Source organism: Diadema antillarum, unplaced genomic scaffold (assembly GCF_040938485.1).
Source record: "Diadema antillarum isolate AM-2024a unplaced genomic scaffold, OU_Dant_1.0 scf00000113, whole genome shotgun sequence".
Lineage (NCBI taxonomy): Eukaryota > Metazoa > Echinodermata > Echinoidea > Diadematoida > Diadematidae > Diadema > Diadema antillarum.
The window spans coordinates 1,995,305-2,011,124 of NW_027271002.1; the positions used below are offsets into that span (position 1 = coordinate 1,995,305).

The 15,820-nt window shown below is 38.8% G+C and overlaps 1 protein-coding gene across 1 annotated transcript in view; it reads right to left on the reverse strand.

Moving 5' to 3' along the window:
- Nucleotides 1-2,630: 2,630 nt before the first annotated feature.
- Nucleotides 2,631-15,820, reverse strand: part of LOC139719683 (BMP-binding endothelial regulator protein-like) — a 47,485-nt gene continuing 34,295 nt past the window's right edge. The window contains exons 11-15 of the mRNA XM_071631082.1: nucleotides 12,636-12,687; nucleotides 6,929-7,255; nucleotides 5,497-5,833; nucleotides 3,527-3,657; nucleotides 2,631-2,635 (exon numbers count right to left, since the gene is read on the reverse strand). Coding sequence (XP_071487183.1) covers nucleotides 2,631-2,635; nucleotides 3,527-3,657; nucleotides 5,497-5,833; nucleotides 6,929-7,255; nucleotides 12,636-12,687 — 852 coding nt within the window. The remainder of the gene's footprint in view (nucleotides 2,636-3,526; nucleotides 3,658-5,496; nucleotides 5,834-6,928; nucleotides 7,256-12,635; nucleotides 12,688-15,820) is intronic.

Sequence of the window (15,820 nt, forward strand, 5' to 3'; positions counted from 1 at the left end):
CTCAGAAGCATTCTATGCCTGAAAAATTGATATTTCCGAATGGCAGGAATAGCTGTTCAATCTTTTCATGATTTCAGACAACTTATGTCTTCCATGTGCTTAACCTCCATGATTATTGATGCGATCCATACTTTTATTAAAGGCATTACATTACAACGGTTTCAAAACCTTTAATCTTTTACTACAATTAATGAATGTTATTTGCTTGGTGACGTCATGTTGCCGATATGAACCTGCATTACATGTTACCGCTGTCAAGTGCATACAAGTTAAAAATCGCAATTCAATAGAAAAACCTATGCAGTATTTCGCAATAACCCCTAAAATAAGACGCAGTTTTGTGCTTCAAAAAAAAAAAAATGTCTCAGCTGGTTTTAAGATCGTTACTGAAACACTAGGGACATTACTTATTTTCAGTTAATGATACACATGCGAAATCATGACTATGTGATAATGTGCCACACGATTTGCTTGTCACAATTTTTCGATGTTCTATTTGTGTCACCGAGAAAATTAAAAACTGAAGTAAGTGAAGAAAAAAAAAATACAGCATCATGGCTGATTTTCTTTTCTTTTCTTTATCATCCTGCGAATAATTTGTCGTGCAATAGAAAGTGAATGACATTCGAAATCAATCCCTTTCTAAGGTCAGCAAAACTAGTGTCATATCATTAATACGAGGAGGTGACAACGGCATGTGACGTGAACCAAGCATTATTTTTATCTCGTTTATTGGATGCCATAGTAAAAATTTCCGACCACTTTCCCCCTCTTTTGCAACAAATTTCGCAGAGAATTACATAGTCACTAATTTACTGTTCAAAGCACAGCACTGAGTTGACAGGAATGATGATAACGTCTCGCACTTACACATAGGAAAACAGACAGTGGTTCTGTGTCTGCTACTACCTTCAGGCGGTAGAGGGCGTTGTGCGGTCTCTAGCATCAGAGCACAATTGAGTCAGATCGCAGAAATTGGGCAAGCACCATGCCGCTTTCAAAATGATAATAATCCAGTAAAGTATCTCATCAAATTGACATTAAGTTACAAAAGTATGTTTGTTGACATAGAGCACGAATAGAATTCAATGAAGCCCAAATAAGTAACTCATATTTCATGGTGATCATGCGTAATACATGTAGAGCTTTACTTCGTAATCTCGATGACATAACGATGCCTGTCGATAAGTTGGCTAAGTTCTATTATTGAATACATCCATGCATGATTATTTCTCAGTAATTATATCGCAAGTTTTAGAAAACATAGTCACTACTTTTTTTTTCCCATAGCGACTCTTATTAGCGTTTATTTTTATTCGTGCGTAACGATTTCAGTATCGTACAATCATGGATCAGCATGATACTTGCATGAAATTCAACCGTTCTTTTCTGTGTTCCAATACTCCTATAAATATTCTGAACAGGACCCACACGGCTCCCGTAGACAAAACACTAGAACATACCTACAGATCGGGAATACAGCAAAATAAATTCTTCCGGCATTCACAATTCTGCGACCTTTTAAAATGTAATGCCATCTTATCCAGATAATGTCGATTTTTGTATTTTTGACGATGTTTCAAGTTCAGCAGCATTTTCTATTGATATGAATTAATAACATTGATTTGTTGGTTTTGGTCGCAACTTTAATCATTCCTCTTCACGTTCACTAGATTGCTTCGAACTATCCTTTCAAGTTCTATTTTGACATATTTTACTGTTTAAAACGAACGAAAGCGAGAGTAGCTTTACAAGACGCCATACAATTTCATAACTCTCCACTCATATGTAACATAAATTGATTTTATAAATGCTCTCCTAATGTTTGTAACAGTACGCCAGGAGTTAGGTATTCATAGGACTCGTTCTACCGAAATGTATGAATACCGGAAAGTGGTTCATGAAAATAAAGGGGAAATATCATAATTATGGCTACTTTTACATATTACACGCCAGGTTACAATGAATGGCGAGTTTGTGATATTATGATTGCATAGCAATCGCTCTAGCACCATCACTCTTCAAAATCTTCAATTCGGTCGAAGTATTTTTTTTCATCACTGGTTTAATTTTTCGACTATGTTATATGCTTGGACACGATGGCAAGGATACATTATCCTGCTGTTTTTGCGAGGATTTAGACCCGTCTAACTGTTGCAGCATGACAAAAATAGATTTGGTCGGTCTGGACTTGAGATCCGAGCCAAGCCAGCTTTGTCCTCTTTTACGGTAAAAAGGACACAATCAAACTCGTTATCGATGTCGTTATCGATGTCGTTGATGTGGTGATACGACACGTCGGAAGAGCTGGCCATCTCCGTGATGCCGAAGTTTATCCCTCGCTAGTTGTAAGCGACACACGGCGCCCAATGTAGCGAGAAAACACAGAGCAGATCACTCTACCATACGACCATGACGACGGCGACGCGCTGTCGAGACATCTCGCTGGTTAATCCCGTTCTTTCTTGCGGTCAGGACGCCAAAAGCGAGCCAAAAACTCGCTTCAAACCTTGAAATCTGTCTGCTCCCTTCAGTACCTGCCAAACCAACTCGCTTTGACCGTTTCATAGCATAGAAACAGCCCAACAGCGCCCCCACTGTCAGGAGCAGGTTTTCACTTCAAGATAGTTCTATGCTATGGGAATAAACAGATGCAAAGGCAAAGGAAAGGAAAATACCCACAGTTAATCAAAGTCGCATACGTTATTGCGATAAGTTTGTGATCTTGGTGCAAAATCATTGTTTATAAAAAAAAAAAATTATTTATTGCATATGTCCATCCAATAATCGCTTTTTCCCATCGTTTCTTCATGGAAGTTGAAAATACACATTTATGACAAAAACCATATTGCCAGTCACATCAAGTATATGCAAAAAATTTTGTTAGTTTGTTGGGTTTTTTTTTTTCCTTTTTGCATATTTCTACAAAAGCCTTGGATTAATCAAAGGTAGGAGGGCTGAATGACTGTGACTGAATGATGTGATTTTTTTTAAAGCCAAGGACGATTTTTCGGAACTTGTGGGTAAATGCACAGCTTTATTATTGTAACACGTTGTATCAGCTCCCTAAGTCGAATATACTATGCTAAGTCCACATTACTCTCCGTTGCATCATCTTTGATACTAAGAAAATTATGACATTTGATAATCAGAGAATGATAAGCTGTATTTTCCACCAAATTTCCATCAATCAGAACCACAAAAATATGAAATAAAGACCATTTCCTTTACTGCTGCAGTTTTTATTTCTTGTGTAAATTTGACCGTCTTGACAGTTCCACTTCTTTAGTCGACTGAGCTGCAATAATGAAACATGATGCTTTTTTCCTTTCGATAACACTTTGCGCCATACAAGAAGAAGAAAAAGAAGAAGAGGTGGAAGACGAATAAGAAGAAGAAGAAGAAGAAGAAGAAGAAGAAGAAGAAGAAGAAGAAGAAGAAGAAGAAGAAGAAGAAAAAGAAGAAAAAGAAGACGTCTGCTTCATCAAAGCTTTGTCAAGGTTGTTCCTTCATTTCCTCCTCTCACCTGAGCAGATTTCGTTGTGTGTGTAGTCCAGGTCGATGCCCCGCCTCTTGCATTCCCGGATGTAGGCCGAGATGGCTTCACAGGCGCAGTTTTGGCCCTCGGGACACTCGCACATGTCCGTCAAACACGACCTGGGTGGAGAATCGTAAGGTTATGACTCAGTGCAGAATATTTCTGATTAGTTAGTTTCTACTAACTATTTTCTCCTCTTTTTTTTGGGGGGGGGGGGGAGGCTATCAAGAATTATCATTATTTCTTATGTTACACTAATGCATCATGCTTTTATCCTTTCCCTTATTCAGAAAATACAGAACCGTATCAATTAAACCAAATCAAAGCAAAGTTCAAAGTTTGTTTGCTTTATTTTTTTTTCTGTAACATAATTTCAGACATGAATCAGATTTTTTTTCAGTAATACCTAAGAGAAGCATTATAGACTACAATGTGCACGATTCAAAGGAGGGAAGATAAATGTGTACATTATGATGTATTACCATCAGATCTGCAAATAATTCCCTAATGAATTATGCAGAAGGACTGCCACAATAAGCGGATGCTTGAGTTTAGCAGAATGGAAAAAAAAAAAATCTGAATATAGTGCTTTCAGTTTTCACATCCCAGTGCATATGTGACCCTGCACCTCAAAAAAAAAAAAAGTCGCCAGACATGAATTTTTAGTTAAGACCATATTCTGAAAGAGCAGACTTTAAGCTTTAAAATGATGTATAACTCAAATCAAATGGACTCTCCTAACCTATCTAAATATTGGAAAGAAAGCACAAACTCGGGAAAAGTGTGAACTGAGAAAAGAGGCTCTGAAGTACAGTGTCTATTCAAGCGCTTAATCTTTTACCAAACCGTGCTGGCTGTGCGATGAATGGGACAAAAAACAGGAAGTAAACCACCAGAGTAACAACAATGAAGGGATTATCAGATTAAACTGAAACTAAGCATGCCTCATTAACACATTCTGTCCATAATCAATGCCAACTTTCAAAGCAGTAGCTCTATCCTTTCAAAAGTTGTTAGAGTTGAAAGTGAAGAGTGTGGACAAGGTTTTTCAGAAATGAAAAAGGGATTATAAAGGCACACCTAATCACACTATTCTACCAAATTCTGTTCGAGATAAACTGCTAAAAAAACACATTTTCCTGCCCGTTTTATGATACCAAATTTTAGCATAATGTAAAAGAAGACCCGCTCTTTCAGAAAATATGAAAAAGTCAAGTTCGGCTAGGTTGACCCATTTCATTTATTTTCAGTCCTCACGCAAAATCAGTGTGTGCGACTTTATGTTCGTTTTGAGGTGCACGGTCACATATATACTAACAGAAATACTCATTCGACATCATGGACATTGCATGAGTGAATACAACACATGCCACGATTTTGGCAGTTAATGCTACAAATTAGGCCCTCATTCATACCATGTACATAATAAGTCGTGTGGACGACGCATGTTTATAGTTCGATGTGTAGAGTTTACTAAAAGTAATTTGTCTATGTCATGGAGACAACTGTAATACCCCATGCACGGTGCATAATTACACACCGTACTGTTTTGTTTTCATACTTATGCATTGAAAATTCATTGTAGTACATTCTTGACGAAAACGCAACCCCCTCTCTAATTCTCCTTTCCCTTTTTATATATCTATCTTAATCCTTCTTTCTCTGTTTATTCATGGCGGCACAAATCCAGCGAAAAGGATGTGAAACTGGGTCTGCTATGCATGGTATAAACATCGATATCATTGTGTATACTACTTTACTTTACTACAACATTATACTAATTTGTTTTTCATATGACATCATTTAGTCCAATGATACTACATTATCCTGTCTCATTATCATCACTGAATAGACAAATTTCACGTTGATAATGGCTCGTGCCTTATCATTTGGCAGACAACCTTCGTAATTTGTCAAGTTGTCAGTTCCGAATTCCCGCCTTTTTTTCTCTCTCTCACCTGTAATATGACTTTACATTCACCACGCCATGGCAAGGTTGGAACGGCTCCGACTGCAGCGCTCGGCATGCCTGCCTCGCTCGTCTCCTCGCCCCCCTATCGTCCCAGCACAGGTACTTGAGCTTGTTCGGTACGTTCGTGTCACACATTTTGGTGCCGCCGATCCGCCACGATTCGCCGAACGTCCGAACGTCGTTCGTGAAATCGCCCTTCATCGTTCGCAGGTCGTCGTGTCTGTCCGCGTTGTAGTTGCCGCACAGTCCGCACATTTTGCTCTTGTACTTCGGCGGCACCGACAGTTCGACGAAGCTGTCGCCGTCCCACGACAGCGTGATGCCTGTTGAATGAACAGGTGCAAACAAGTTTCGTTCACACTTCTCAATGCCTTATTCATGGGAATGCTAGAGGGTTGGGCAATGGTGCTTTTCTACTGTGACAAATTAACCACGAACACTGCATCGTCTGCAAGCATCATTCATTCCATATCTCTTCAATCAGGGTGAAACTGTGTCTGCGCTTTGCACAAGAAAAGTTTGCGAACAACATTCACGGAATTCTAACAGGCGGGTTAAAGATAATCTAGTAGCCAAAGTTTCGGGGGAGGGGGCTACTTTATTAGTTCTATAATATAGATCTCATGTGGAGACCGTAATAATTATTATCATACCAACTCATGGAATCATTCCTTGCACCGTATCATACGGTGGTAAATATTCAAAAGAAGTCTAAAAAATTCCATTTGCTGAGGTAAGTAGGTATATAACTGATGTGCACTGCTTTAATGGAGACGCTGATTACGTGGAATTATGTTTTACCGTTTATATGAAAGGGATGACTATGAGAGAGAACTATGTCGTTGTTTTCCATTTGTCTTTTCTTTACGAGATTCATAACATTGCCATCGAGTAGATCCATTCGCACGCACGTCCTGTACAATGCAACCTGAGTAATCCTACATTCTACATGTTTGGGTGTGCTGTTTCATTGTTGTTTCCGAAGCCATAAATCAGAGCGATTTCACGCAAGGGCGCCATCTATTGATGAGCGAAGCTTAGAGAAGAGATTTATGTTGATTTGTAAAAGGCGCCATGAATAATGTCTTCCTTTGTTCAGGTCTTACCGAGCCGGCTGAAGGACAATATGAAATGTTCCCCTATTGTTACTGTACTTAGGAAGCGGAAGGGATAAAAGAGCATAGAGTTTAAAGTACATGTTTTGAGGCATGCACAATGCACCTTTTCTCTACTTCAAAATGACTAACAACGTGTTACATTTATGTTGTCGTTTGTCGTGAAGTCGTTGGTCTTATTCATAGCCCTACTTAATCTGAACAAAGACAGGAATTGACTGCTGAAGTTTTATTAGTTGTTCGATCTTCTGTGACAATTACTGGTGCTCTTCGTCTTGTGGTGAGTGTCAACCAACAACTAACCTGACTTTGTCTCCATTATGACGTTATAGCTCTCCCTGTAGATTCGGAACGATGACGTCACACTATAGGGCAGCGTCACCGTGTCGTAGTTCACCCGTACCACGTAGTCTTGCATCAACCTGATGGCGTACCCGTCAAACGTGAGAAACACTGTCTTCGTCCAAGAGAACGATTTCGTGTGGCGCCCGTCGTTGCGAACTTTGACCCGGAAGTCGTTAGTGACGCAGTCCGCCGCCAGGAGATACTTGCAGCGCCCTTGGAAGTTGAAGAGACGACCGTCGAAAGACCGATAGTGCGGATCTCCAAATACCGTGCAGACACCATTTTCTGTTGGAGAAGGCAGAATGGATAATAGCTTATTGTATACCCTTAACACATAAAATCACCACATTAACGATGCACTTTTTATCATATAAGATGTAATCACATTGTTAGCGAGTTGTTGTCATGGTGGTATTCCTACACAGCACCAATATAGTCCCCTAACAGGGAGGAGAGTGCGAATATTCCTCTGGTGGACTGGAATGATAGCTATACTCGCAGTATAATAGCTATGCCCTTAATTAATCTGTTCGTATATGCAGTGATAAGTATAAAAATGCACATAACAAAAATGTTGGAGGAATCTTCCATCATAAAGTCGTTATAATTCCTCAAATTCGGCCATGACCATGGTGATATGTAAGCTGAAAGTAAGTTGCTTTTATCGCACCTGTCAAAATTTCACACAAATAAAAAAGTTAGTGGAAGATTGTTCCGAAAGTTAGGATCACAAGGTAAGAAGTTACAACCCCCTAAAAGAAAGACAATTAAACACTAGGGTATAAAATCTAATTCTCCGTCGTAAAGCGCCTAGCTAATTCGAGTTGAATGTGGGCATTTTTTTTTCTAGAAGCAAACGTGTACTTGAACACTAATATACTAACATCAACATTGAATATCTTTATTCGGACTTTGAATAATTTTACTAAGTTTCAAGAGAGGTTCACAAGCTACACGTAAATCATCCCGCCGATGTGTTTCGGTGAATCCCGAAGTTTTCCAAAACGGCAGATGATGAAACTGTGCGCGATCGGAATTTTCTGTACACAGCCCATCTGATTACTGGCCTTCAGACAAAATGATTGTCAAAGAATGGATGGATGAATGATCGCCATACAATAAACTATGAATCTCTACGAAACCAATTCCATTTCAACGGGCGCAGATTAAGAGCTGGCTCCTGCCAGTCTGCTAAATGGATTTTGGGGAAACAAAAAGAACTATTGCCTTCACAAAGACGTGACTACATGCATACCATCAACCTCCATGATTCTAAAAAGGAACAATTATCGACATTAGAGAATAGACATGAAATGGAATTAATTGGATTAATTGGATCGCGGCATTATCCAATCAAACGACACTGTCACGTGATATTGTGAAGCAAACGTCAGAGGAAAGCTCAGCAAAGAGCAATAACCCTCGCACGGGGAATCCTTGCTGAACCTTCTATGGTACCCAATAGATTGTTATAACAATATTTCGGAACTTTGGACAGCAGAAAATGATAGCCGCGACAGAGAAAGAATAAATGTATTTCCTTATAATCGCATGACAACATCGACACACTTATACTATATATTATATTAATGTATCAAACGATTAGAGTCACTGTATGAAGTTATCTTGAGTAAACACTGGAGACACAATGGGAAAGACCCAGTAATGGTTGAGGTATGGAGGGAGGGGTGAATAGTATCGGTGTAATGTGCTCAACAACAAATAATTATAATAATAAGATAGGAAGAGATTTACATCCCCGTTCCCTGCAGAGTTCACCACGGATTCAACTTCAGCGAAGTTTTAAAGTATCCATCAAACTTTGCAAGAGAGAACTTAATCATATACACTTAAAAGGAAAAGCGAACAAAATTGTCTTTGCCACAAGGAAGTTTCCAAACGAAGTATTGTGCTCCTAATGCAGTGCTTGCCATTCGAAGCCTCGGTCTTTTGATTTCAGTCTTTCCCACTGGAGACACTTGCCCCTTCCCAGCAGCCGAAATGAAAATGGGAAATAATTGCCCTCTCCGCAGACGTGAAAGAAACCTGGATTATTTCTGTTAACCAGCCTGAACAGAGGAGACAATGATTTCCCATTCACGAAGAGACGATCGTAAAAACTGGTGCACACAATGAAGAGATAAATTCGATCGTCGCTATAATAGTCCATTCCCCTTCCCAATCTGTAGAACCAATGCTTGGAATATAATATTATTTTGTCTTCTCTTCTCTCTCTCCCCATCCCCCCCTCCCTCTCTCTCTCTCTCTCTCTCTCCCACTCTCTACTAAGATTTTTTTTTTTGGTCTTTTTTCTATTTTTACTTTTAGACGGTATGATAACATGATCACATCCATTATTTCCTCGCCCATACCTTTCACATAAAACTCGACCTCTACCTTCGCGAGCTTGGTTCGTGCCTCGATCATGCGATGGTTCTAGGCTTGACAACTTTGTGGTAAGGATACCTACCTAGCAGTGAGTCACCCACTTGCCATATCAACGTATTTTATACATGCTTATATAATATTCATATGGATATGTAAGTGAGAGAGAGAGAGAGAGAGAGATGGACGGGTCGTCTTCTGTAAAATGATAGTGTGGATAGACGTAACGGTATAAAGGCAAATAATTACACTTTGAATAAGACCTTATAAGCAATGTTAAAAATTAGTCTTTATCAATCTACGCAGGGGTGTTTCTCCAGTTTTTCTTTACATATCCAGGATTTATAATGTAACTCTATTCGCTTATGACATTATATCATCATATTCATAATCCATCGAGCTGGTTATGATAGATTTTGTAAATGATAGATAAATTTAGATATGCAAAATAATTTTGGCATTTTGTTTTTTGAGTGATCTACGCATTACAAGTTCCGTTTTTTCAGTAGAGCACTCTCTTTGTTACTTTCTGTAACCACTGCACAGTATGCACTGTTTTGATTTGCTGCTTCAAAAATATGACTTATTAATGTATGCTTTGTATTTGTATTACCTTTCTGTTGGGCGGATATAAAACAATACCATTAAATTGAATCTTCGAAGATAAGCACTGTTTCAAATAACGAATCAATGATGAACGTGTTCAGAAAAAAAAAATGTCAACTGATAATTAACATCGGATATACCCTGGAGCAAAATTCACAGCGAGATAATTAGTCGAGTATGCATCGGGGTCATCCCACTAGACCGACACCCACGAGTCATACAGCCCACGAATTCGACACTGAAAACGAGGTCCATGAGTCACACAGCTTACGAGTCATACAGCCCATGAGTTCGACACTAGGTAAAAACAGCCTACGAGTTCGACAGATACAACCATGACAACACGGGGCTTAATGTGTCTGTCTCGTGGGCCTTCTTAGCTCAGTGTCGAACTAATGGGCTGTATGACTCGTAAGCTGTATAACACATGGGCTGTATGACTTGTGAGCTGTATGACTCGTGGGCTGTATGACTCGTGGGTGACAGTATCGTGACGTGCACCCGCATGCGTCTTCCCACGTGTAAGTCACGATTGGTAGAAACAAAGTCTTTTATTTTTTGGTAATTAAACATTCTGACGCAAACGGCATCGTTTTTCGGTACACTAGATGCAATTATAGCGTCATCTTTCAAAGGAGGATGAGGAAGAGGAAAATCCTTGGGAACATTGGAGAGAAAATGCAGGATTCATCTTTTAGAAATTCGTGTGAAATGTAAACCTCCTCTACTCACATGAACAACAATGCGAGTTCAGCCTTTCGAAAAGTATAAATAGGGAGAATATGATATACATTCGGTTCAGGGAGTTCCTATTTTCAGACATCGATTTGATAAGGGAGAAAGAAGAAGAGTTGTTTCCGTTCTAATTTCTGATTTCATATCATGATATTATATCTGATATCCCTTGCCAGGTGGTTCGTACATACCATCCATCACGCCCCATCTGTTTTCCACAGACAGTATAAAGAGGGGGCAAACTACAGTTTGGCTTACAGATGAGAAGGGGTAAAAGGAGGGGGGGGGGAAGAGAAAAATAAAGAGATTTAGAGAGGGGGTAGAAGAATAAAAGGACGAGGCGGAAACTATGTGACAGATATCATCAATTCCCATGTGACGGCTCAAATGAAATCCGGGCTATTTACAAAGGGGGGAAATTACTTATTTCTTATCGCCCTATTTCAGTGCGCTTGAGATCCAATCACACACTATAAAAGCTTTGCCAAGTGAGGGTTTATCTCCCATAATTGGCGGTTTTTCAAGAGGACAAAAAAAAAAAAAGAAGAAAAAAAAAGAAGAGAGAAATGTCGTCACATAACGAGGTGTTGAAGAATAGACTGGCTCTTCAAACAGTTGGGTAATGTAAACGTTTCAAGCCGAATGACGGATGTGCAGATCAAAATCTATGGTTTCGTCGTGAGTTTTGTTTCACACAAACCAGATAAAATATTTGCTTTCCCCCATCGATTTTATCTCACCTACCTATGTACACCTGACACCCCAAAACCGCTTACGTCTTTTTCGTGCAAACCCATTTTTTTTTTTCATTCGATCTTTTGCGTGGAACCCAGCGTGTACCCATAATTTCAATGCATTACAATGACACTGCTAAAGTTACAATTCAATGCATTGTGCCTTTTGACAGTGATGTATGGAACGCCTGAGGGTAATATTTTGTGAATGAAAGTTAGCTTCCCATAGATTGGCACGAATGAAACGACCTTGGCAAAGCAATTCTCACATACGGCACCAGGGCATGCGAGACGGCATACGAAAGGGCATGCTCTGTACACATGTCTCCGCCGAGTTCGTTTAGTTAGCTCTTCCTTTCTCCCTGGTCATGTATATTCCGAAAAGAGTTGTATGTTATGCGGACACAATTTTCTACAAATATTTGGTCATTGAGCCATCAGAATGATATTTACAACTGCTTAACGCACGCCAGAAAGACAGCAACAGAGCTTACGAAATACTTGTTGAGGAGCCAATGTTTGGCACGATGAAATCTAAGTTTCCTAGAATGACTGATGATATCATCAGAACCCATAGTGAAATTACAAACAAACAAACAATGATTGGTACAGACTTTTCTTATCTAATTATAGCCATCTGCATATATAGAAGTGTTAAACCCTCCAATATCATTGAGGATTTCATAATCTCGCGCTGAACGGGTTAAACCTCTTTTTTTCGCTGCAGCTCTTTTTATTTGAGTAGGCCCTATATATGAGAGAGTAGTGTTCAACATATAATTTGGACAATGCATTCCGCTGACTTCTCGAATAAAGATACAACAAGCTACATTACTTGTTGTTGCCATTGCAAAGAATACAATATTTCTATCATCATGTTAAATATTAATAAATTGTATTAATAATATAATCAATAATTAATAATTATTATATTACTAATTATAATATTGATTAATTTGTATCAAATTTTATAATTTGTGCTTCTTGAAAATGTTAACAATATGATTGAAGACAGAGATGGTATAGTCTTTTTTATCAGGCGGATATCATAAACTATTGACCATGCTATCTATGATAATTGTATTATGTCAGGACGTTGTACAACCGGAAGTGACTCTCATTGGATCGATTAACACTTCATGTGCATACAATTTAGAATATGATATTATGGACCAATGAATAGATTTTGGCGTAGATATACTTACTTTCTACACATCTTGGGCAGCATTCTCCAGTTGGTCTCTTCAGTTCAAAGTTCTGAGTAAAACAAAAGACAGAGAGATTGTAATAAGTGACATGGACACTCTAAACCAAAACAAAATAATTGAGGGGAGAATATGATATGGAATAAAATGTTCATCGACAACAATTTTGGGTATTGCTGTTTTGTTTTTTTCATTCTATCAGAAAGATAGTTTTGCCGTGATTATAATCTTTATTCTGTGCAGTACAGCAATCAATGTGACCAAGTACCAGACCCTGTTACTCATGTTTGACGTGACGTCACTAGTCACGTGCCACTTGAAGTTTATCCCTGTCAAGTGACTCTTTCCATATTATTACGTTGTTTGCTTGTTTGTTTGTTTGTTTTGTCGTACGTGTTCCGATTCATCTGTTTCTCACAGGCAATGATACAACTATTACATGTACTTGCAAGGATAGTTTGGTGAGAAATCATACCTGTCGCGTGGTTTTATTTTAATTCATAAGAGGTATCTAAAATGTGTTGCATGGGGAAAAAACAAACAAACTTCCTTCTATCAAAACTCCATCACGTTCCGCTTTTTGAAGATTTTGGCACCTATTGCTTATGAGAGTTTTTTTTTTCTTGTTTGCTTCAAAGAAAAAAAAACCTTCGGGAATAAAGCATAGAAAAACAGCCACCCGTCTGATCGGAATTTTTAAAATTCATTTATTGATATCTCGTTGTTTGCGATGGGGGAATCTTCATTTTGAAAGGGTGCCAATTCGTTTGGTATAAATCTCAGTCGTGTCGAAACTGATTCGTATAGCAAAAGCATATCAGACTTCAGGAATCACAAAATACATTCTAATGACAATACGTACTAATCTTGGTATAATAGTGAAGGTTTGGTATCCTCGGCAGGTTGAATCTTGACGCAAGAGGACCGTGAAAGGTGTTGTTTGTTGCGTCATGCGAGTGTTGGCTTTGCTTCCCTTCGACTGTATATGATTTAGTCCGGAAATAAACATAATGTACTCTGTATGTCTACGTTTGTAAAATTCTAGTCTGGAGCGTTGTGTAGCGTCTTCATTTGTGTCTACTCCCATTGCTTATTGGGGTGCTAGAAATTTAGGTCAAACGGGCGGATACTTGGTCCGGCCTTGGCCCGAAAACGGTGAAGCGAGATCCGCACCCCTGATGGCGCCAACTAGAGACGCGCCTCAGGAATCGGGACCAGGGGTCGTCAAACTCTCAGAAGGTTACCCCAAACAGGTACAGGATTCCACCTCAAGACTGCTTAAACCTTTTAATGGTCCACCAGCCTAAAATCCTATTAACATGGTGCACAACTACGGTTTGTTAGGAGTTCAAAATCCGTTGCCAGCTTTCTAAGTAAAATAGAACCCACATAAATGCACATAGTTATACATATTTGACACACTTGATGTTAACACGCACCAGCATGAACACAACAAAGTCTATCACTGTTTGGATGATCCGGCGGCTAATGACTAAACACTTTCAATCAGCTAATTGATACAGATTGGACATAACCAGCAACACTGACCAAATGGCTATGTCACATAGCCCGACATTCCGAAATATTGCCCATCTCACTCATTTACTGCAGTAGTTTCATCACTGTTGTTATTATTATCATTATCATAATTGTTATAACAATATCAGTAGTGGTATCGTTATCATTTTATCATTCATTCTTGTATTACTGCTGTTATTGCTATCATCATCATCATCATCACAGATCTATGATTATTTACATTATATTCATCATGATCATCATCTATTACCATTATTATCAACTGTTAGCAGACACTTCTCTTCTGTTTGGCACATCCAACACAGACAAATCCCCACACTCCATTCGACATGAACAAAAAGGACATTGTTCAATGCGCACCTAGAATTACGTAATCTCCCTTACACCCGCTGTCTACAGACGACAGCAAACCGGAAACATCTTCAGTTCACGTGAGATCCAATGTGCTTGAGGAATTCAATAACAATGCTTAAAAACCATTTCAAATCCCCTATGTCTTGGAATCGATTCAAGGACAAACCCGCAGAAATTCAATTGATTTTTTTTTCTCTCTCTCTTTTGTTTTAAAGCAAGAGCAGCCAAGCGAGTCTAAACTGAGGTTAGCTACTCTGCTCGGACTCTTTTCTACGGATTGCATTTATCGTTTTCCTCGGTAGCCAGGGCCCTGGGCCAAACCATCGCAGGTAAACCAAGATATACTGATACATGGATATGTTTCTCTCTGTCTTTCTCTGTCTCTGTTTCTATCTCTCCCTCTTTCAATCTATCTATATATCTATACATATGTAATATAATAAATATCTACCTATCTCCCCATCTATCTATCTATCTATCTATCCATCTATCCATCTATCCATCTATCTATCTATCTATCTATCTATCTATCTATCTATCTATTTATCTATCTATCTATCTATCCATCTATCCATCCATCTATCTAGTTTTTCTGTCAACGTTGGCAGTATAATATCATTCATCCCTATACTTTATCTTCGAACACAGCATTTGCCCGAACGCTCTTTTCACATTAAACGGATTGGCTCGTAGTGAGCAAATAAGATTGATTTGGAAATTATCGTTACAATTCTAATTACAATTATCATCATGTAGGCCTAATCAACATCAAGGAAATGGGTATTAGAGGTGCTCTCATTGCGAACGGCCAGTTATCGGTCCTACTTTCATGAATGTTCTGTCTTTATTGAAGTGATGTGATTTCTTTGTTGGAAAACGTCTTTAATTTCTTCTCTTTTCATCAAACAATTGACTTCTCACAGTTCTTGAAACTTTGAAAGGGCTCTAATGAAGGACGACAGCCTCAGTCCGTGTGGTGCTAGTAGTTGCAAAGTTTTAAAGTATGTCCTGCCTTGGAGCTCAACATTTATGAAAAGTCTCACTGAAATTTTCACCCAAAAAGTGTTGAAAACTGTGACTTCTCATTCGCCATTAAGGATCACATTCTATCAAATTGTTCATTTTATGGCATTTTAATGGCAGCTTTGCAATATCTTTCAAATCGACTCATATCATGTTTAAATGAACTTTTCACGAAGAAATGTGTCTCAATCGAATGACACGGTGTTGCTGTGGCCTGATTCTTTGCAAGAGGTGAAACTAATGTGTTTTCTTCAGTGATCATTTGTTTA